The sequence below is a fragment of the Nerophis lumbriciformis genome, linkage group LG27 (genome assembly GCF_033978685.3).
Source record: "Nerophis lumbriciformis linkage group LG27, RoL_Nlum_v2.1, whole genome shotgun sequence".
NCBI lineage: Eukaryota > Metazoa > Chordata > Actinopteri > Syngnathiformes > Syngnathidae > Nerophis > Nerophis lumbriciformis.
Window position 1 is genome coordinate 52,223 of NC_084574.2, and position 24,187 is coordinate 76,409.

The 24,187-nt window shown below is 42.3% G+C and overlaps 3 protein-coding genes across 7 annotated transcripts in view; 2 read left to right on the top strand and 1 right to left on the bottom strand.

Moving 5' to 3' along the window:
• The window catches only part of LOC133570280 (uncharacterized), a 41,293-nt gene extending 20,983 nt beyond the window's left edge, over window positions 1-20,310 (bottom strand). Inside the window, exon 1 of one of the 3 annotated variants that reach the window (XM_061923121.2) lies at window positions 20,158-20,310. The gene's annotated coding sequence lies outside the window, so the exon portion shown is untranslated. Of the gene's footprint in view, window positions 1-18,399; window positions 18,545-20,157 lie in introns of those variants that run through there. The other 2 variants (XM_061923122.2, XM_061923123.2) reach the window with 2 other exon arrangements.
• Window positions 6,758-12,651, top strand: LOC133624390 (uncharacterized). Its single transcript, XM_061987879.2, has 9 exons — window positions 6,758-6,775; window positions 8,130-8,184; window positions 8,300-8,344; window positions 8,475-8,516; window positions 8,603-8,662; window positions 8,729-8,752; window positions 9,973-10,032; window positions 10,121-10,186; window positions 10,264-12,651. The coding sequence occupies exons 2-9, from the start codon at window positions 8,131-8,133 to the stop codon at window positions 12,271-12,273; spliced, it is 2,361 nt and encodes a 786-aa protein (XP_061843863.2). The 5' UTR covers window positions 6,758-6,775; window position 8,130; the 3' UTR covers window positions 12,274-12,651.
• A 1,668-nt stretch (window positions 20,311-21,978) lies between the features above and the next one.
• LOC133570279 (nucleosome-remodeling factor subunit BPTF-like) overlaps window positions 21,979-24,187 on the top strand; it is a 69,853-nt gene continuing 67,644 nt past the window's right edge. For 2 of the 3 annotated variants that reach the window (XR_012051225.1, XM_072916323.1), the window contains exon 1: window positions 21,980-22,720. Coding sequence is in view for 2 of the 3 variants with exons in the window: in XM_072916323.1 (XP_072772424.1) it covers window positions 22,198-22,720 (523 nt within the window). In the remaining variant the exon portion in view is untranslated. Of the gene's footprint in view, window positions 22,721-24,187 lie in introns of all 3 variants that reach the window. The other variant, XM_072916324.1, reaches the window with a different exon arrangement.

A 24,187-nucleotide genomic window follows, 5' to 3' on the forward strand; every position in this document is an offset into this window, starting at 1 on the left:
ACTTCTAAATCACTAATCCTGGTCTCCATGGTGACAAATAAAGTAAGTTTCTTACAAGTACCATTATCACTGGAGGATGAGGAATAGCTAAACATGCTTCACTACACACCGTAGGAGGATACAATAGCTCACCGCCGTCACGATGTAAACAAACGTCATGGGTGGATCTACACCTGACATCCACTGTAATGATACCAAGTACAGGAGCGTATCTAGTCATTACATCGATTTTTTTTAGCATCACAAAACCTTTCGTTTTTAATAAAAATCATATTATGTTTAAAAATGTAGTAAATATGTCCCTGGACACATGAGGACTTTGAATATGACCAATGTATGATCCTGTAACTACTTGGTATCACATCCATACCTAAATGTGTGGTATCATCCAAAACTAATGTCAAGTATGAAAGAAGAGAAGAATAAGTGATTATTACATTTGAACAGAAGTGTAGATAGAACATGTTCAAACAGAAAGTAAGCAGATATTAACAGTAAATGAACAAGTAGATTAATAATACATTTTTACAGTTTGTCCCTCATGTATATGTATATGTATATACATATATATATATATATATATATATATATATATATATATATATATATATATATATATATATATATATATATATATACATACAGTACATATACATACTGTATACATATATGGTGTCATGTCTTGGTGATCATGTTTAGTTTGGCTATGTTCTGTTTGGTTTTTGCACTCGGTCAGTTTCTGTTTTTTCACTCCCTGTTTCGTTTCCATGACTACCAATCAGTTCACCTGTCCTCACGACTCACGCACCTGATTCATTTGAACTCACGCACCTGTTTTCAATCACCACATGACTATTTAAGCCTGTCATTTTCTGTTGGTGGGCCTGGCGACATCACATTCATGCTCTGCACTCTTGACACGCTGCTTACTCCGTCCAGGTCATAGTTCATGCTGCTCTTTTCTTGCCACCTAAGTCTTGTGTTTATTCAAGCCACTGTTTTGTACCTCCGCTGTGAGCACCTTTTCTCTGTTCCTTTTTTTCCATAGTTCTGCCTTTGTGCTAGTTTTGTTTTATTAGCCAAGTTTGTTCCCCGCCTTGTGCGCGCCTTTTGTTTACACTTTTTATAGTCTATTATTAAATCATGTATTTACCTTCACGTTATGTCCGGTCCAAATCCTTTGCAGCATGGGAATGCATGAATATATCAAGGGGATAAAGGTGTTATACTCAGGTAAAAAAAAAAAAAAAAAAAAAAGTGATTTTTTTTTTTTTTTTTTTCTGAGGTTCAAATCCAAGAATAGTCTTGCAACTTTAGCGGACATATTCATTTTTATCCATGCAGAATCTTGACTGACTGAGTAATATTGTGCCAAATATGTAGCAGAGGTCAATATTTGTTGCGTTTAGTTTGAAAATATCTCATCAAACATCTTGTATGGTACAGTATTCTCCTTTGAAATATCCGCCATGCTGCAACACATGACTTGCTGCCTCCTAGACGGTGAAGGTCAAAGCGCCACACATCTTCACGTAATACGCAGACATAGTAAAGCCGCAGGTCTGCGTGCCACGACCAGCATCAATCACTAAAGCAGGACACTTTTGCAAAGAGCTCCAGACGCTCGTGAACATCGCCAGCCTAATGACATGTTTCAGCTTCAACAAGGAATTCTTCAGGCTTATTTTAGTCCCAGACCATATATGGACATTCAGGAAGTGGATACAAACCTTGTTTCCACAGTTTCAAAAACAAAATAAAAATGTTTTTTAAATGTACTATATGTTATGTAACCTCATTCTTTTGTAAGCAAAGAAAATCAATTGCTGCTTGTAGACTCGTTGGCATGACAATCCCAAATACAATCATGTGTTTCACCAAGTAGCACCTCACAAAATACAACCAAAGAAGTCAAATACAATCATGTGTTTCACCAAGTAGCACCTCACAAAATACAACCAAAGAAGTCAAATACAATCATGTGTTTCACCAAGTAGCACCTCACAAAATACAAACAAAGAAGTCAAATACAATCATGTGTTCCACCAAGTAGCACCTCACAAAATACAACCAAAGAAGTCAAATACAATCATGTGTTCCACCAAGTAGCACCTCACAAAATACAACCATCATGACCAACATTAGCATAGTAGGTCGAAATATTCATCAAAAGCAGCTGAGGTTTTATTTAGCAAGTATATTTCATCATCTTGGCCACTGGACCGTGACACACAGATTGAACAGTAACACTGTTGAAATATTTAATAAAGTGATGATTTAGCGTACTACTGCATGGAGCCACAGTTTGACAATCCCTGACGTGGTCCAACTATTACAACATTGCTTGTGTTGAGTAATATACTGAGTAGTGTTGTTATTGTGTTGAGTAGTACCTCAATTTGTCACTTTAGTTGCTTCCGTGACTCCAATCACTCACTCATATCTCAACACTGAAGTCAATTGAAATCAATTGAATGAGTGTTGCAGAACACCACCACTTTCACAGTTTAAAAAGAAAAACACATTTGTAAATGATAAATGGTTATACTTGTAAAGCGCTTTTCTACCTTTTTAAAGGAACTCAAAGCGCTTTGACACTATTTCCACATTCACACACACATTCACACACTGATGGCGGGAGCTGCCATGCAAGGCGCTAACCAGCAACCATCAGGAGCAAGGGTGAAGTGTCTTGCTCAAGGACACAACGGACGTGACTAGGATGGTAGAAGGTGGGGATTGAACCAGGAACCCTCAGATTGCTGGCATGGCCACTCTCCCAACTTTGCCACGCCTTTTGTACATAATAAATATTGTATGAAAAACCATACAATAGAATGTACTACCAACAACGACAGTAGTTTTTGGAAGTTTTGTTTCACCACAGGATGCAGGGGCGGCAGGCGAAGTGCAGGTTAAAATGTGTTTAACAAATAAAGTGCAGCAGGGAAATGCCCAGCAAGCAAAAATGATCCAGCCTAGTCCATTCTCAATCATGGACACGTCAAGGTATTTTAATTCAGACTAAAGTGGTGGCAAATGGAGGAAAACAGACATTAAAATAAGAGAACTGGAAAGGAGATCAAACAAAATACATCAAACTAGTAATAAAAGTAACCTTGTACAGCATTTGCCTGACTCTGCTACGCGGTCAGTGACAAATTATTCCTGTAATTCAATGAATATTATCAGCTTGTTTTTCTCACACCCACTTTCTTCCTCTCCATGGCTGTTGAGCTCTCCTTTTAAGCTACGACTCGCGACAGCTTTCATTTTGGCATTCGCTATACCAACCACCAATGCTCAATCATAACAAAAAGCCCAGAGATAGCTCGTATCTCAAAATACTCATAAATTGAGTATTTTTTGGACCATAAGGCGCACTCAAAATTCTTTCATTTTCTCAAACCTCAACAGTGCGCCTTATAACCCGCTGCGCCTAATGCACGGAATCATTCTGTTTGTGCTTACCGACTTCGAAGCAGTTTCATTTGGTACATGGTGTAATGATAAGTGTGACCAGTAGATGGCAGTCACTCATAAGAGGTACTTGTGGACTGCAGGTTGACGCCTATTCAATAAATGACGTTAGCAAGTATCCGTAAGCAAGAAAGACCAAAACGTTGATGTTTCATTGAAAATATAAAACATTACACACAGCGCCCAAAATTCTGTCAAAATGTTTTACTACGACTTCGGTAAGCTACGAAACTGCACCGCTTGATGGATTGTTGGCCTTTACCATAGTCAGACGTACTGTGCTTCAACATACGGTATTATTATGGTGTGTGTACAAGGACTCCGATGTGGCAACTATTAGGAGACATTATCTGGCGTTTTGTTTCACAATATTATGCAAAAGCAACTTTTCCTACCTTCTGGTACCTGCTGATGTGTATTTGGGATCTGCATAAGTCCCTGAAATTTGCGCACATCCGCCATTGTAGTCTGTGCTGTAGTCAATTAACTTCTTCTTTTTCTCTATCTTCTTGATGTGGGACATTTCTAATACAAAGTAGTGTGCAGTTCTGTCAGTAGACTCGCAATGGACACGCTACAAACTACAACCAAGATGACGCTGTCCAAGTGGAGGCACGTAAACAAAACGGTGCATCCTGAAGAGACTGTCAGAAAGTGAGTTGAAGATGATCATCTATGCAACAAGAAGCACCATCACATGTTATGTAGACCACAGGGAAGTCTTTTACACTTGGAAAATAATCATAATAATAGGACTCCTTTAATGTGCCCTATAATCCGGTGTGCCTTATGTATGAAAAAAGATGGAAAATACAGGTAAAAGCCAGTAAATTAGAATATTTTGAAAAACTTGATTTATTTCAGTAATTGCATTCAAAAGGTGTAACTTGTACATTATATTTATTCATTGCACACAGACTGATGCATTCAAATGTTTATTTCATTTAATTTTGATGATTTGAAGTGGCAACAAATGAAAATCCAAAATTCCGTGTGTCACAAAATTAGAATATTACTTAAAGCTAATACAAAAAAGGGATTTTTAGAAATGTTGGCCAACTGAAAAGTATGAAAATGAAAAATATGAGCATGTACAATACTCAATACTTGGTTGGAGCTCCTTTTGCCTCAATTACTGCGTTAATGCGGCGTGGCATGGAGTCGATGAGTTTCTGGCACTGCTCAGGTGTTATGAGAGCCCAGGTTGCTCTGATAGTGGCCTTCAACTCTTCTGCGTTTTTGGGTCTGGCATTCTGCATCTTCCTTTTCACAATACCCCACAGATTTTCTATGGGGCTAAGGTCAGGGGAGTTGGCGGGCCAATTTAGAACAGAAATACCACGGTCCGTAAACCAGGCACGGGTAGATTTTGCGCTGTGTGCAGGCGCCAAGTCCTGTTGGAACTTGAAATCTCCATCTCCATAGAGCAGGTCAGCAGCAGGAAGCATGAAGTGCTCTAAAACTTGCTGGTAGACGGCTGCGTTGACCCTGGATCTCAGGAAACAGAGTGGACCGACACCAGCAGATGACATGGCACCCCAAACCATCACCCAACCATGCAAATTTTGCATTTCCTTTGGAAATCGAGGTCCCAGAGTCTGGAGGAAGACAGGAGAGGCACATGATCCACATTGCCTGAAGTCTAGTGTAAAGTTTCCACCATCAGTGATGGTTTGGGGTGCCATGTCATCTGCTGGTGTCGGTCCACTCTGTTTCCTGAGATCCAGGGTCAACGCAGCCGTCTACCAGCAAGTTTTAGAGCACTTCATGCTTCCTGCTGCTGACCTGCTCTATGGAGATGGAGATTTCAAGTTCCAACAGGACTTGGCGCCTGCACACAGCGCAAAATCTACCCGTGCCTGGTTTACGGACCATGGTATTTCTGTTCTAAATTGGCCCGCCAACTCCCCTGACCTTAGCCCCATAGAAAATCTGTGAAAAGGAAGATGCAGAATGCCAGAGCCAAAAAACGCAGAAGAGTTGAAGGCCACTATCAGAGCAACCTGGGCTCTCATAACACCTGAGCAGTGCCAGAAACTCATCGACTCCATGCCACGCCGCATTAACGCAGTAATTGAGGCAAAAGGAGCTCCAACCAAGTATTGAGTATTGTACATGCTCATATTTTTCATTTTCATACTTTTCAGTTGGCCAACATTTCTAAAAATCCCTTTTTTGTATTAGCCTTAAGTAATATTCTAATTTTGTGACACACGGAATTTTGGATTTTCATTTGTTGCCACTTCAAATCATCAAAATTAAATGAAATAAACATTTGAATGCATCAGTCTGTGTGCAATGAATAAATATAATGTACAAGTTACACCTTTTGAATGCAATTACTGAAATAAATCAAGTTTTTCAAAATATTCTAATTTACTGGCTTTTACCTGTAGAGCATTCATCGGCAATGCGCCTTATAATCCGGTGCGCCCTATGGTCTGGAAAATACGGTATTTATTTAGATTTTAGCCAAAAAATGTCTGGAATATTAGACCAAGTTTAAATGATAAGAAATGTTTTCACAATGGAAAGTTGAATACATTTTGTCAAAAAAAAGACGCATGTTAATTACGTGGCGGGCCACATCTGGCAGCCGGGCCTTGTGCTTGACACACACACACACACGCACACACACACACACACACACACACACACACACACACACACACACACAGTACAATGTGTTATGAAATCATAAGAAGCCCCAAAGCTACATTCCTGTCTGCCATCTTTTATAGAAGTTATTGGTAAAGTGGCAAAAATGTCAACAAGCGTAACCTCGTCTGAGTGGCGTTTCCTCTCTGAGTGGGCGAGCGACGGACCACAAAACATATAGTTTGCTTGTCTATATTCCACTCATGACCAGGGCGAGGGGGCGCAGTGGGAATGGAATTGACACTAAGTGTGCATCTATCGGAATATTTCCTCCAACACATCTGGGAAAAGGAAGAGAGGGACTGTGTGTGTGTGTGTGTGTGTGTGTGTGTGTGTGTGTGTGTGTGTGTGTGTGTGTGTGTGTGTGTGTGTGTGTGTGTGTGTGTGTGTAGAATGTGTTTTGATGGTACATAAATACACCTTGGCGTGTCCACTGTGGAGGAATCCGGAAGGAAGTGATGTAACCCAAAGATCATTTAGTCGTTGGGGTTTCCTCCATCAGGTCCACCAACCAACCAGCAGCTCCCAGCCAAGAATAGTGACTGGGTTCTCCTGCTCTGCTGGCGTATAAAAGCCTCTGGCAGCTTCTCACTCTCCACAAGATTTCATTCATCAAAGGTCCAAAGCTTCCAAGCAGGTAAGATGATTTGAGTGTTGACACTTTCAGTCTTTTTCACTTTTTGACTGGAAAAATATGATTATTTTGAGACATTGAACAACTACTGTTTGAACGCTGCTACTGTAATAAGAACAATAGGCAAAAAAAGAAAAAAGAAAGATACAAAATCGGAATATACAATCATCTTAAAAACAATCTTAATTCATTAAATCATTTTTAGTTGTCATATGCACAATTAAATCTAATAATGCAAGAACATTGATGTAAAAATGTGTAAAAATATTTCAATATTTTTTGTTTTGTTGGCAGATTATTCTACTTATTTTGTTTAACCCAAAGGACTTCTTTAAAATGCATCCGTGTTTTTTTTCTCTATTTTTTTTTACACTTACTTTGGCGTGAACAATACACACATATACAAATTGATCATTATTACTGTTAAAGGCCAGTATGTTTTCTTTCCAAAGTCAATCATTGAAATAAATGTTGCTGCATGCTTTGAATGGGAAAAGACAGTTAACAGTTACGAAAATGTCAATGAAAAGTCAGTATTTAACTTTGATTTGTTAAATGTGAGGTTAAAAATGGCAGTTGGATGTGTTTAATGGGACATTTAGGGAAACAATGTGTTGTTGTTTTTTGTGACAATTCAATTCAACAAGTCCGAAAAGGAGTAGAAGGAAGCAGAGCTCATTTAATCTTTCCCCTTTTCCAAGTGGATTACTAAGCAGTCATTCAAACTGTACATCTTTTTGTCAACTAAATGTTGTCCATTTTGTGTGTTAAAAAGTATTGAGGATTAAAACATGACAGCAAACTTCAAATCATAAAAATAGGGTTAAAAATTAATAAGAGTAATAAAAATGAACATTTATAATAAGTAAAGATGTTGAAATCAATACAAGATCATGAATAGAGTACTGGTGTGATTCTATTGACAGAATAACCCAATGTATGGGTCATTTCTGGATGAGAACAGCAATGTGTTATTGGTGGAGATCATGAATGGAATGCATTGTTTATTATTGTTCAATTCCACACCATCTCTGTCGTCTCTGAAGATGTGATTACCTTCGCTGTGTCAAGACTTTTTGTTTCTTCTTCTTGCAGTCCAGATGATTTGTCCACTTGCTTGATGTTTTTGACAACAACTTCTTTGACTTCTTTGGCTTCCTTCGGTTCTCCATTTCATTTCAAGTGCCTTTCCCTAGAAATAACTTAAGATAGGCAAATCTGTCTAAACAAAAAGATGCCTCTTTTTCCTCAAAAATACACATTTTTAACTCTGATGACATGTATTGGATTCCACTTTCTAAAGGTCTTACTGAGTGACTGCAGGGCTGTAGTAACTGAATGTTGTGTTGCATTACAGTATGAAGGTCCTCATACTAACCTTTTGCCTGATTGGGGCCGTTCTTACCAAACCCGTGAGTACAGATTTTGTTGTGAAAAGCATGTCATTGAAGGTGCTCGGTTACATCCGAGACAAACAATTTTTGAAATATAAGGGAAAAAATGCAATAGATCTTTTTGTCTTGGCAGATTTCTTTCAATGATGTTGCCGAGTCCAGCGAATCAAGCGAATCGGTGAATGTATTTCCTGTTTAAGAACCAGAGCACATCTCCTTTGACTAGTTGCACCCTGATGACACCTGTAGTCTGCACATTCTTCTGTCTATAACTGGCAGCTTAGGAGTTAATGTTAATTGTCTTTCAGGCCCAGACTGGAGGTTCCTATCTGCCTTACAACCAACAGCAGGTGATTTATTCCACACCTTAATGATGAACGCCGGCAGCAGTAAAGTAATCATTTCCATGTTGAACGATATCATTGAATGTTCTCAGACTGGAGGTTCCTATGATCCCCAGCCCTATCAACATTACAACCCCCAGGACCAGCAACAGGTAACAGAGTGTTATGATTTTCTCCTTTGCAAGCATCATTTTCATCTTTTATGTCTTTTCTTTCAGAGCTCGGAGGAAAATGGCCAACAAGTGAGTACATTTTGAACAGGTTTGATACTTTCATTGGTCATGATGTTAGGTTGACTCAGACAGTGCCAGGGAGATGTAAGGGACTTTCAGTATGTCAGGGGAGAGGTAAGGTACTTCCAGTATGTCAGGGAGAGGTAAGGTACTTCCAGTATGTCAGGGAGAGGTAAGGTACTTCCAGTATGCCAGGGAGAGGTAAGGTACTTCCAGTATGTCAGGGAGAGGTAAGGTACTTCCAGTATGTCAGGGAGAGGTAAGGTACTTCCAGTATGTCAGAGAGAGGTAAGGTACTTCCAGTATGTCAGGGAGAGGTAAGATACTTCCAGTATTTCAGGGAGAGGTAAGATACTTCCAGTATGTCAGGGAGAGGTAAGGGACTTCCAGTATGTCAGTGAGAGGTAAGGTACTTCCAGTATGTCAGGGAGAGGTAAGATACTTCCAGTATGTCAGGGAGAGGTAAGGGACTTCCAGTATGTCAGTGAGAGGTAAGGTACTTCCAGTATGTCAGAGAGAGGTAAGGGACTTCCAGTATGTCAGGGAGAGGTAAGGGACTTCCAGTATGTCAGTGAGAGGTAAGGTACTTCCAGTATGTCAGGCAGAGGTAAGGTACTTCCAGTATGTCAGGGGAGAGGTAAGGGACTTCCAGTATGTCAGTGAGAGGTAAGGTACTTCCAGTATGTCAGAGAGAGGTAAGGGACTTCCAGTATGTCAGGGGAGAGAATTATTGACAAGCACTGGGTTAGCCTATTTTCTGAAGAAAATCTCAATGATCAAACTTCCAGGTCCCACGTCTGTAACTGACTGATGGATAGTATTTATTTCAAGATGTGTTTTTTTTTAAATGATGCTGTCTTTATTTTTAAGGATGTTCCCATTCATCAGGTCCATGTCCTCTCAGGGCCTTCAATTGACTGTTTGGTTTGTCCTAGAAGATGGTTCTCCTCTCATCCAAGTAGGCTTCATCAGTTCTGGCACCAGCCACTGGATTAGATCTAAGTCTCTGAGCATGAACTGTACTTGGATGAGTCTTCTCAGACAAACCAAACAGTGGATTGAAGGCCCTGACATGATGATGTCTTGCATGAAGTGGTGGGTGCACAGGCTCGTCTAACAAGAGGAAATTGTTGTCCCATTTTGTGATCATAAACATCAATCAGGGACACAAATTACTGTTAAAAAAAAAAGTATATTTTCAATATATGTCTATTAATTCTACTTTTCAGGCTCAGGCATCATACGATCTGCATTCCTACCAACATTACCTCCAGCAGTACCAACAACAGGTGATTTACTCTCCACATGTCTTATTTTGGATTATCTCTTGAATAACACGCAGCAGTATTTCAGTAAAGTCTGTTCATTCTCTTTCAGACTCAAAGCGGAGGTTCCTATGATCCACACTATCAGTATTACCTCCAACAGTACCAATACCAACAGGTGATTTATTCAACATATTGAGGATTGTCCCTACCTTACTGGCTAAATTAAGACAACTTTTCTTTTCTCTGGTTCAGAGTTGGGATCCACATTATGCTAGTTACGTGCACCAACCCGCAAGTCAGTCAAATGAGCACAAACAGCACCCTCAGGAAGCAGACACAAGCAGCAAGGCTGTTGAAAGCCATGACAGTACCGGCAGTGAGAGCAATGAAGCCAAGGACCAAAGCTATCCCATCCAGGCACCAGAAGAGAGCTTCGGAACGGACGACAGCAAGAGCACCAGTCATGAAAACAGTCAGGCAGAAGACAGCACAAGCAGCGAAAGCTCTGAGTCCAATGAGACCACCATCACTGACACAAATGAGGGTAGTGACAGCCAGGACTCCAGTCAAACCACTAACAAGATCCTTGTCGTCAAGACCATACTAATGAGCAGTGTGATAGACAGCAGTCAAACCAGCAAGGGGAGTCAGGAAACAAGCAGTGAAAGCAGTGAGACCAGTAAGGCCAGCGACAACATAAGCAGTGAGACCAGTAAAGCCAGCGACAACATAAGCAGAGAGACCAGTAAAGCCAGCGACAACACCAACAGTGAAAGCAGTGAAACCAGTAAGGCCAGCGACAACACCAGCAGTGAAAGCAGTGAGACCAGTAAGGCCAGCGACAACCCCAGCAGTGAAAGCAGTGAAACCAGTAAGGCCAGCGACAACACTAGCAGTGAAAGCAGTGAGACCAGTAAGGCCAGCGACAACACCAGCAGTGAAAGCAGTGAAACCAGTAAGGCCAGCGACAACATCAGCAGTGAAAGCAGTGAAACCAGTAAGGCCAGCGACAACATCAGCAGTGAAAGCAGTGAGACCAGTAAGGCCAGCGACAACACCAGCAGTGAAAGCAGTGAGACCAGTAAGGCCAGCGACAACACCGGCAGTGAAAGCAGTGAAACCAGTAAGGCCAGCGAGAAGGTCCATGCTGTCAAGACCATATTGGTGAGCAACGTGATTGACAACAGTCAAACCAGCAAGGATAGTCATGAAACCAGCAGTGAAAGCAGTGAGACCAGTAAGGCCAGTGATTATAGCAGCAATGAAAGCAGTGAGACCAGCAAGACCAGCGACAATAGCAGCAGTGAAAGCAGTGAGACCAGTAAGACCAGCGACAAGGTCAGCAGTGAGAGCGGTGAAAAGGTCATCAACATCCACAGTAGTGACACCTACCAGACAATTAAGGCTAATGTACTAAGCTACAGCATCAAGAGCGTAAATGATATTGTTGACAACAGTGAAAGCAGCAGTGAAGAAGTAAGTGACACCAGTAGGACCATCAATGACAGCACTGAGGCCACTGGCAGTAACAGTCATGAAAGCAGTGAATCTAGTGACACCACCAGTCTTAAAAGTAGTGAATCTAGTGACACCACAAGTCTTGAAAGCAATGAATCCAGTGACACCACCAGCCATGAAAGCAATGAATCCAGTGACACCACCAGTCTTGAAAGCAGTGAATCCAGTGACACCACAAGTCTTGAAAGTAGTGAATCTAGTGACACCACCAGCCATGACAGCAACAAATCCAGTGATACCACCAGTCTTAAAAGCAGTGAATCCAGTGACACCACCAGTCTTGAAAGCAATGAATCCAGTGACACCACCAGTCTTAAAAGCAGTGAATCCAGTGGGACCACCAGCCATGAAAGCAGTGAATCCAGTGACACCACCAGTCTTAAAAACAGTGAATCCAGTGACACCACCAGTCTTAAAAGCAGTGAATCCAGTGAGAGCACCAGTCTTAAAAGCAGTGAATCCAGTGGGACCACCAGTCTTAAAAGCAGTGAATCCAGTGAGAGCACCAGCCATGAAAGCAGTGAATCCAGTGACACCACCAGCCATGACACCAGTGGAACCTCAAAGGCCAGTGACAGTACCAGCCATGAAAGCCATAAAGTCCCAGAGTGTCAGAATGGGGCGGAGAGCTGCGAGAGCGAGGAATATTTCTTCCAGGACATCGGCGACGATGCCCACTACTCAGTGGACCATCTGATGGTGCCAGATGAAGATGACATGGAGTTACGCCTGCGAAGAAGATGACCTCACCTCACCTCCACCTCCCACATTCACTTCAACACTATCCAATAAGCTGACTAAACATATCAGGTGGACTATAGAATATTTTTTTGACTCTTGAAAGTTATTTTTGGGATCATCATATTGTTACCTATGTGTGTGTGTGTTTGTGTGTGTGCACGAGTGTGTGCACGTGTGTGTGTTTGTGTTGAAAACATTTTGACCTCTAGTGTGTTGCAGAATGTATCCATACACTTGTGCATTGTGTGTATGTTTGGTGAAAATAAATCTTTAATTGTAGAAAACCTCTCCTCCTGATGGTCATTGGAAGCAATTCTAAGCAGAGCTTCATCAAATGAGGCCAGACATAGTTGAGATGATGGAATAAACAATGTATACATGCACTGATGGTCATTGGAAGCAATACCAAGCAGAGCTTCATCAAATGAGGCCAGACATAGTTGAGATGATGGAATAAACAATGTGTACATGCACTGCTTGTAGAGCTTGAAGAAAGTCTCCAGCCATCTTGCTTAAATTGCCAAGGTAACAGCTGGCATCAGCATTTCTGATTCTTAACTTACTCAACAAATGAGCTGATCAACATTTGCTGGCTAAGAAAAAATAAGTGATCAAATGTTACAATTATTCGCATATACTAATTTGTTGTGTTTACTTCACTGTCATAAATGAAAGATGCAATAGTGTGCTAAATAATGTAGTAAGACAACTACTGTTTATATGGTACGTTTAACATCTGGGCTGCTGCTAATGCAACTGAATCTTAACGGTCCACCTGTACCGACCCAATTAGGAAGCATCCATCTTCTTCTGGTTATCCACGTTGGAGTCGCAGGGACAGCTACCTAAGCAGAGAAGTCCAGACTTTCCTTTACTCGGCTACTTTCTTCCATCTCCTGCGAGGTATTCTAAGGTGTTCCCAGAACACCTGGGAGACATAGTCTCTCCAACGTGTCCATGGGCATTCCCTGTGGCCTCCTACCAGTTGAATACGCGTCCAAGGGGCGTCCTGACCAGATGCCCAAGCCACCTCACCTGACTCTTCTCCATGTGGAGAAGCAGCGACTTTACCCCGAGCTCCTCCCAGATTACAAAGCTTCTCACCCTATCTTTACAGAGGCAATTCATTTCGGCCGCTTGTACCTGCAATTGAACCCAAAGCTAATGAACCTAAGTTAGGGTAGGAACGTAAATAGACCGGCAGATTGAAAACTTTCCCTTCCGGCTCAGATCCCTCTTCTCCACGACGAACCGATGAGGACAGTCTCTATCGCACCACTTTTCGATCTCACAATCCACTCTTTCCTCACTTGTGAACAAGATCAATCAATCAATCAATCAATCAAAGTGTATTTATATAGCCCTAAATCACGAGTGTCTCAAAGGGCTGCACAAGCCACAACGACATCCTCGGCTCAGATCCCACATCAGGGCAAGAAAAAACTCAACCCAATGGGATACAATGAGAAACCTTGGAGGGGACCGGTGAGAACCATGGACTTGGAGGTGCTAATTCTCATCCCAGTCACTTACCACTCAGCTGCGAACCGATCCAGTGATAGCTGAAGATCAGGGTCAGATGAAGCCAGCAGGACCACATTATCTGCAAAAAGCAGAGACCTAATCCTGCAGCCACCAAACCGGATCACCTCCACGCGCTGACTGCACCTTAAAATGTTGTTAATAAAAGTTGTAACAGAATCGGTGACAAAGGGCATCCCTGGCAGAGTTCATCCCTCACTGGTAACGGTTCCGACTTCCTGCCGGCAGTGTGTATCAAGCTGTGACACTGATCATACAGCAAGCGAGTTGCCACAATCAGGCAATCCAAAACTCCATATTCCTCGAGGACTCCCCACAGGACTTATGAGCAACACGGTCAAATACCTTCTCCAGGTTGACAAAACTCATGTAGACTGGTTGGGAAAACTCCAATGCACCTTAAGGACCCTACCAAGAGCATAGAGTTGGTCAACAGTTCTGCGACCAGGACGAAAACCACACTACTCATCTTAAAACCGTGTTTCGACTCCGTATCGCCTCCTGTCAAATACACCTTCCTTCTTTCTTGAGGTGTGCAGATATATCATACAGACATGAGCTAACATCAATCAAGCATTGCTGTATCCTAATTATGTTACGTCATATCATAGTGATGATGAAGGCACCTTCATGACACGTATCCATGTGCCAATGAAGCAATTCACCACTTCCATCCATCCATCCATCCATCCATCCATCTTCTTTCGCTTATGCGAGGTGGGGTCACAGGGGCAGCAGCCTAAGCAGAGAAGCCCAGACTTCCCTCTCTCCAGCCACTTGGTCCAGCTCCTCCCGGGGGATCCCGAGGCTTTCCCAGGCCAGCCGGGAGACATAGTCTTCCCAACGTGTCCTGGGTCTTCCCCGTGGCCTCCTACCGGTCGGACGTGCCCTAAACACCTCCCTAGGGATCCAACGATCTAAAGGCAGAGCTCTGTTCAAAGCTTAGTTTCGGTGACATCTGGTGGCCAAATGGTGCACTCGCTGGCAAATTTCACTCCAAAATACAGCCTGACAAAACTTAAGATAAACATTTACCAAGTATTGTGCAAATAAATGACATGCATTCAACTAAAAGGTCTATAAACCTTCCTGGAAGACAAAAGAATTGTATTTGTGTACAAATATTGGGGTTTTTTCCTGAAGGATAACGATACTTTTTTTATGTGGCTTTTTGTCTCAGTCATTATGAGAGACAAGAAGACACATTTATTTTTGTGTGTATTCTAACTTGGAAATAAAAGTCAGCTTACAATGGCGCTAATGGGAGGTGAGAGTCCAGTCCATAGTGGATCTTGTTAATAGTGTTTATAGTCCAGTCCATAGTGGATCCTGTTAATAGTGTGACAGTCCAGTCCATAGTGGATCCTGTTAATAGTGTGACAGTCCAGTCCATAGTGGATCATGTTAATAGTGTGAGAGTCCAGTCCATAGTGGATCATGTTAATAGTGTGACAGTCCAGTCCATAGTGGATCATGTTAATAGTGTGACAGTCCAGTCCATAGTGGATCATGTTAATAGTGTGAGTGTCCAGTCCATAGTGGATCATGTTAATAGTGTGACAGTCCAGTCCATAGTGGATCATGTTAATAGTGTGACAGTCCAGTCCATAGTGGATCATGTTAATAGTGTGACAGTCCAGTCCATAGTGGATCATGTTAATAGTGTGACAGTCCAGTCCATAGTGGATCATGTTAATAGTGTGAGAGTCCAGTCCATAGTGGATCATGTTAATAGTGTGACAGTCCAGTCCATAGTGGATCATGTTAATAGTGTGACAGTCCAGTCCATAGTGGATCATGTTAATAGTGTGACAGTCCAGTCCATAGTGGATCATGTTAATAGTGTGACAGTCCAGTCCATAGTGGATCCTGTTAATAGTGTGACAGTCCAGTCCATAGTGGATCATGTTAATAGTGTGAGTGTCCAGTCCATAGTGGATCTAGTTAATAGTGTGAGAGTCCAGTTCATAGTGGATCCTGTTAATAGTGTGAGTGTCCAGTCCATAGTGGATCTAGTTAATAGTGTGACAGTCCAGTCCATAGTGGATCTAACATAATAGTGTGAGTGTCCAGTCCATAGTGGATCTAGTTAATAGTGTGACAGTCCAGTCCATAGTGGATCTAGTTAATAGTGTGAGAGTCCAGTCCATAGTGGATCTAACATAATAGTGTGAGTGCTAACATATTGCAGATGTACACCTCAGTCATATAACTTGATACATGCTAACTGTTAGCATGCTAACTTTAGCCTTCCTGAAATGTTTGGTGGTGGGTCAGAGCATCTGAGAAGATGTGATCTCCTAATCAGCTTCTTCTTTCCAAGAGGATAATCACATTACTTGAAAGTGTTGTTTTGATGTAAGTACAGTAGAATGATGATCTAACTGAACTTTTAGTTCAAGTACCACTGATAGTCACACACACACACACACACACACGCACGCACGCACGCACACACACACACGCACACACACTAGGTGTGGTGAAATGTATCCTCTGCATTTGACCCATCCCCTTGTTCACCCCCTGGGAGGTGAGGGGAGCAGTGAGCAGCTTGTATTAGATGAGTATTATTTTTGATAATGACTCTTACTTAGTGTGTTGTCTGTCTATTAGTAAATAATGCAGACGAGGCGTGTTGGCTGAGTTGTAAACGTTTACTCATAAAGCGTGCTCATAACAACATTCTACATACCACCTTCCAGCCTACCGCGCATGCTCATCATTCCTGTTGCATGCTGGGTAGTGTAGTTCTTTTATTCCCTGGCACAAAACATCACATCTTTCCCCCTATAAAGAAATAGTATTTAACTTTTCATTCTTTTAGCATTGCAACCACATCTGCAAATAACTTTTCTCTACATAGACATTTCTTTCAATAAAGACAAAGTGCAAAAATGTCAAACAGTTATGTCAACACTTTTTTTTTTACAACTCTCAAAACCTCAGAGTCCTTAACAACTCTCAATCAGCCTCTTAGGTGGCTGAACATGTCTCTTAGGTCTAGAGTTAGACAGTCTCTCAACAGCAGGTGACGCGGACACTGCTGTCAGTCCTTGGTCAGCAAGGTCAGGCTCAGTGTCAGCAAGTTCTGCAGGTCCAGCTGAGTCCTGTTGAGCCTTTTCCTGAGCTGCAATGTTGCCTTCAGTCAGCTGTAGTTGAAGATCCGTGCGGTTCCTTCTCAGAGTCGGTCCATTTTCCATCTGGATCCTATACGAACGTGGAGCAACTTTCTCTTCCACCTGTCCTTTTTGTCTCCAAGTGCCTGTAGAAATGTCTCTGAGACGCACAACGTCTCCCGGCCTCAGCATAGGCAGGTGTTTTGCCGTTCTATCATGCAGCTGTTTTTGCTTTGCTTTTTGTACTTCCTTAGCGTGTCTGACTTTGTGTGCGCCTTTGGGTGTCAGCAAATCCTCGTTGACTGGTAGGTTGGAGGGAATGCGCCTACCCATCAGCATTTGGGCTGGTGACAGTCCATTTTGTAGAGGTGCACTCCGGTAGATCAGTAAACTTTTCTGAAAGTCATCTTTGTCCTGTGATTTTTTTAACAAGTTTTTTACTGTTTTTACAGAGCATTCTGCCAAGCCGTTGGACTTTGGATAAGTTGGACTTGACATGGAGTGTTGAAACCCCCATTACTTGGCAAAGGCAGCAAACTCACAACTAGAAAACTGGGGACCATTGTCAGAAAACAGTTCGCATGGAACACCATGTCTGGCGAAAACAGTCTTTAAATAACTGACAACTGCTTTGCTCGATGTTGACTGCAACGCTCCAATTTCCGGATAGTTTGAAAAGTAGTCTGTGCCTACCACGTAGCTCCTTCCATCAAAGTCAAATAGATCAGTTCCTACTTTGTAGTACGGTCTGTGGGGCACTGGATGAGTCATCAGTGGCTCAGCTTGTTGTTTTGGCCTGTAAGTTCGGCAAACTCCACATGACGTTGTTTGGCTAATATCCTGATTGATCCTTGGCCAGTACATTACTTCTCTAGCCCTCCTTTTACACTTGACTTCACCGAGGTGGCCTTCGTGTATCTTTTCGAGCATCTGTTTGCGCAGTGAGTACGGAATAACAAATTTGCTGCCTTTTAGCACAATGTCATCCACCACTGTGAGCTCAGCTCTACAATTCCAATAGTCTTGTATTTTCAAGGGGCAATCCTTTTTGTTGTCAGGCCATCCATTCTGTACTGTGCTCTTGAGTTCTTTCATAGTTTCATCTGCAATAGTCTCTCTCCGTATGTGTTCTGTTCGGTCTGCAGTCACCGGCAAAGATGTCACTACATATGCCTGTATCTCTGTGCTATTTTCACTGTCTGCAAGTTCTCTCTTATCCACTGCTCTAGACAATGTGTCAGCTGTGTACATATATTTTCCTTGTGTATACATCATGTGCACGTCATATTTTTGCAGTCGAATTAGCATGCGCTGTATTCGTACTGGACAGTCATTCAATGGTTTGTTCATGATGGACACCAACGGTTTATGATCAGTTTCCACTTGAAACATCTGTCCATATACATATTGATGGAAACGCTCACATGCATACAAACCTGCTAACAGTTCTTTTTCAATTTGAGCATACCTGGTCTCGGCACTTGTCAGTGCTCTGGATGCATAGACGACAGGTAGCCACCGCTCTTCATGTTGCTGCAGTAGCACTGCTCCCAGGCCGTACTGCGATGCATCTGCCGAGATCCTGGTGCTCTTCTCGGGGTCAAAAAACTTTAACACGGGCTCCTGTATAAGAGTCTCTTTCAGTTTCAGAAAACATTGTTCTTGCTCGTGGGACCAAATCCATTCATTCTTTTGTTCAAGAAGACTCCTGAGAGGTGCTGACTGTGTTGACAGATGTGGGACAAACTTGGCAAGATAGGTGACCATGCCTAGGAAACGTCTGACCTCATCTTTGTTGGTTGGCCTTTCCATGTTGTTGATTGCTGAAGTTTTTCTCGGGTCTGGCTTCACGCCCTCTTCACTCACAACATCTCCCACAAAGGTAAGTGACTTCACTCCAAACTCACATTTTTCTTTGTTAAGTTTCAGGTTCACCTCCCTTGTCTTGTCTAGCACTTGTCTCAGTCTTTCGTCGTGTTCTTTTCGGGTTGAGCTCTGGTGGTCTTAGCTGCTCTACACATACTGACACACTTATCTAACGTAAGCCCAGTTTCTCGAAGCAGTCTTTCTCTCAGTGCATTATCCATTGTACCACAAACAATCCTATCTCTCACTAATGAGTCTTTCAGAGTGTCATATTCACATGTTTTGCTTAGTGTATGAAGCTCTGCCATGTACTGATCAAAAGGTACTCCTTGCTTTTGGTCATGTGTGAAAAACTTATACCTCTCAAATGTCACGTTTTGACGAGGCACAAAGTATTCTTCAAACTTTGTCATTAGCTGTTCCAAAGTCAAATGAGCTTCATCCAGCTGAAAGCTATTAAATATGTCCAAAGCATCTTCTCCAATAACATGCAAAAGTATATGAGCTTTCAGCTTTTCATGATCACCTCCTGCTCCGCTTGCTGCTAAATATATATTACATCTTTGCTTAAAACGCTTCCAGTTATCAGCAAGATTAGCAGTTAGTAGCATTGGGCTAGGTGGACTTAGCTTTTCCATGACTGCACTTTGGGGTAAGTTACCAGGACTCCACAGCTCTTTGTGTTGTTGGCTTTCCTCCAACTCGGGCACAAGATCCTCTTCTATTTGTTCAATGTGTCCCTTGTCCTCTGCGTCACTTTACCGCCGCTCGTAGTCTTCACACACCGTAGCAAACTCCTCAGAAATGTGGCGTCCTTCGCACGTTTTCAGTCACGCGACCAGAGACATCAAATCAAATCAAATCAACTTTATTTATAGAGCACACATCTTCCTTCCTCTCGTCTTTCGTGGCTCCCTCGTGGCAAACATTCCGTCCGACGCTGCTCACGGCCACTTCTGACACCATGTGTTGTCTGTCTATTAGTCAATCATGCAGACGTTGTCAGTCTATTAGTAAATCATGCAGACGAGGCGTGTTGGCTGAGTTCTAAACGTTTACTCATAAAGCGTGCTCATAACAACATTCTACATACCACTTTCCGGCCTACCGCGCATGCTCATCATTCCTGTTGCATGCTGGGTAGTGTAGTTCTTATATTCCCTGGCACATAACATCACACTTAGTCTGCTGCTAACTAAAGAGCATGGCCTTTAAAAATAAAAGCCACCATATGAACAGTTTATTTCTGTTTTGTCAATAGTTGACGTCCTCTATTAACAGTTTAAATGATACATATAAAAAACTAATGTCTAAATTCTCCTCTTCCTGATCTTCTCCACCTTTTATATGCAATGCTTACCCTGCTCACTGGCGCCCTCTAGCGCCTGTACTCCATGTGGCACCTGAATGTGTGACGCGTCCTCCTCTTTCCATTCGCTCACAAACACGCAACTGAATTCTAACCGTCCATTTTCCTACCGCTTGTCCCTTTCGGGGTGGCGGGGGGTGCTGGAGCCTATACTTAATATAATATATTGTGGTATAAAAACTTAAAGCTATACATGCCCATGATAACCGATAATTAGTGATTCTAATAGCTGCTTTTCTTCCAGCAATAAGCAAACATAAAACGATTGCAAATGAGCACAATTGAACAACAGGTGTAATAAAGCACTTTGAGATGAGAGTGTTGACATATTTATACATCTATGTTTCCATCAACCAGCATGCAAAGTGACGTCGACTATACGTGGGTCATGTGACTAAACATTGCCGCGTCACGTGCTGGATTTGTATCATTGACAGTACTTCTTCCTAAACAGCGACGCTCAAATTGTATGTTGTGTTGTAAGTAGAGATGTCCGATAATGGCTTTTTGCCGATATCCGATATTCCGATATTGTCCAACTCTTTATCGATACCGATATGTACAGTCGTGGAATTAACACATTATTATGCCTAATTTGGACAAAAAGGTGTGGTGAAGATAAAGTTTTTTTTTTTTTAAGTAATAAATTAAAATAAGATAAATAAATTAAAAACATTTTCTTGAATAAAAAAGAAAGTAAAACAATATAAAACAGATTGATTGATTGATTGATTGAGACTTTTATTAGTAGATTGCACAGTGAAGTACATATTCCGTACAATTGACCACTAAATGGTAACACCCCAATAAGTTTTTACACTTGTTTAAGTCGGGCTCCACTTAAATTGATTCATGATACAGATATATACTATCATCATAATACAGTCATCACACAAGTTCATCATCAAAGTATATACATTGAATTATTTACATTATTTACAATTAGGGGTGTGGGATGTGGAGGGGGGGGGGGGGTTAGGTTTTCATCAGAGAAATGGACATTGGAACAGTGTAGGACTGACTTGGTAGGATATGTACAGCAAGTAGTGGACATAGAGACAGAGAGAGAGATCAGAAAGCATAAGAAAAAGTATCTACATTTGATTATTTACATTTAATAATTTACAATCCGGGGAGGGTGTTAGTTTAGGGTTGAAGTTGCCTGGAGGTGAACTTTTATTGCGGTTTTGAAGGAGGATAGAGATGCCCTTTCTTTAACATATGATATATATATATATATATATATATATATATATATATATATATATATATATATATATATATATATATATATATATATATATATATATAGAAACAAGTAATTAATGAAATGAATAAAATGAAGTGTTAAAGGTTAGTACTATTAGTGGAGCAGCAGCACGCACAATCATGTGTGCTTACGGACTGTATCCCTTGCAGACTGTATTGATATATATTGATATATAATGTAGGAACCACAATATTAATAACAGAAAGAAACAACCCTTTTGTGTGAATGAGTGTAAATGTTTGGGTTGGTGCACTAATTGTAAGTGTATCTTGTGTTTTTTATGTTGATTTAATTAAAAAAACAAACAAACAAAAAAACGATACCGATAATAAAAAAAAACGATACCAATAATTTCCGATATTATCGGACATCTCTAGTTGTAAGTTATTAGAAGTAAATTACATTTATGTTGAATTCATATATTTTTTGGTACAGTGTGTTTTCATGGGGTATTGTTTGTAATTCGTTTTTGGTTATCATGTTTTATTGTGATGGTCCGCCAGAGCCACTTCCGGTGTGGGGAGCGGGATGTGCGAGCAGCTTGACGCAGGTCTGAGGCCTTCTGTGTTTTCAACGCAGGGAGAGCCAAGAAGAAAGATGGCGTCGTTAGGCGACCCGGAGCGGGACACCGGCCATTCACTTTGAGCTTTCCGCCCGAAATTGGAGACGGTGGGCCCGTGGGAACTTTTGCATGACCCCGCCTAGTGTTTCCTTCTCGCGGCTCCGAGATTGAAGCGGAAAAGAAGAGGCGCGCTCCTCCAATGCGGGGCAGGCGAGGAAGGCCGCCCAAACTGGCGGCTGGGATGCGGGAGGGCTCGTCCGGGCCGGCCCGCGGCTCTCGGAGCGGACGGAGCAGAGGGACCCGGGGACGAGGACGGGGCAGAGGACGGGGCTTCAGCGAGCTGGAGGCGGACATATCCGGCCGAGAGAACTTGAATTTGTCCCGGGGCCGCAAGAAAGTTGCAGCCGCCGCTGAGCCATCGCGGGGCCGGGGAAGCAGAGGCCGAGGCAGGGGGTCGAGAGGCGGAGCGAGGCGGCCTGCGATCAAGGTGGTGTACGACGACAACAGCGACGAGGAGGACGACAACTTGAGCTACCGATCGGAGGAGGAGGAGGACGAACTCCTCAACGACAACCCTTCGGAAGACGAGGAGGCCTTGCTGGGGATGGACTCGGACTTCGTGGAGGAAGAGGATGAGGACGAGGAAGAGGACGAGGACGAGGACGAGGATGAGGAGGGCAGCTACTGCACGGACAGCAGTGCGGGGAGCCCCAGCACGACAGGTAGGCGACGTGTGTGCCCCAAACACATCAAGCTACTTGCATTGTTCAAAATGGAGAAACAGGCCTTTGTTTACCGTGTGCTCGTCCACGTCCACTCGTGTCACTGCAGCACACACAAAGGTGCATTTGCAAACATTTGTCAAGGAAGTTACTACCTTTATTCAACAATAGTCCTTCTCAAACTTCAAAGTCATGCTAACTTTCTGCTATGACTTTGACAGCTCTTTGTTTTGAAGTGAGGCGCCCTTTTTCTCCCCCTCACTTGTTGCAAACATCACTTCATTCATTACACTGGCCTGCCGTTACCATAGCAACCAGCCATGCTTGTCACCCATATCTGCCAAAGTAATATTCAAATAGACTATTATTGTAGTATTTGTATTGTAAAGGACTAAAAGGAACATTCATTCAGTTTTGCCTCCTAGTGTTCGTTTTAATCCAAAGCAAACCAAACAAGCAGCTGTGTGAAGACAACCAAATAAATAAGCTCCAGATGGAATTGCTGTGAAAAGTAATGATTTCACAATTTCCTATCACCATCCATCCATTTTCTACCGCTTATTCCCTTCGGGGTCGCGGGGGGCACTGTAGCCTTTCTCAGCTACATTCGGGCGGAAGGCGGGGCACACCCTGGACAAGTCGCCCCCTCATCACAGGGCCAACACAGATAGACAGACAACATTCACACACTAGGGACCATTTAGTGTTGCCAATCAACCTATCCCCAGGTGCATGTCTTTGGAGGTGGGAGGAAGCCGGAGTAGAACCCACGCAGTGAACATGCAAACTCCACACAGAAAGATCCCGAGCGCAGGATGGAACCCAGGACCTTCGTATTGTGAGGCAGACCCACCGTGCTGCCCTCCTATCATTGTTTGTTTTCTAAATTGAAACACTTCCTTGTAGTCTACCTCAAATGTAATGCTGGGTCTTTGGTTAGAATTTGGCATAGGTTCTGTTTTACAGACACTTTTTTGACTATCTCGTCAGGATGCGCCATGTTGTGGGCAGTCTTATTTACATGGCTGCACTTCGACTGCCTCGCCATCTTTGTTGTAGTTTTTAGCGCTTCCACAGCGAGTCTACTGACAGATGAAGTTCAAACAATAAGCTACTATGTTGTATGACAGCGGAAGATGCATGTGCATGTACGAGCCAGTCAGTTCATCTACAATAACAACTTGGAGAAATTTATACCATACATGTAAATATCCTCTGCAAAAACGTCACCAAATGCGTAAATTCCAGACGGCTCGTTTCCCAGAAGGAAGGCAAGATTGTTTTATAAATATTTACACAATGCCTCCATGGTTTGATTTAATTTTGGGGGGACTGAAATACACAAATACACAGGAGGAGGTACCAATATATATTTGAACAATTATAAATAAAGGCTCTGCTGTTTTCTACAACAACGAAACCTTAAGGAGAGTGTGAGGAAACAAACATTAGTGACCCCACACTAGC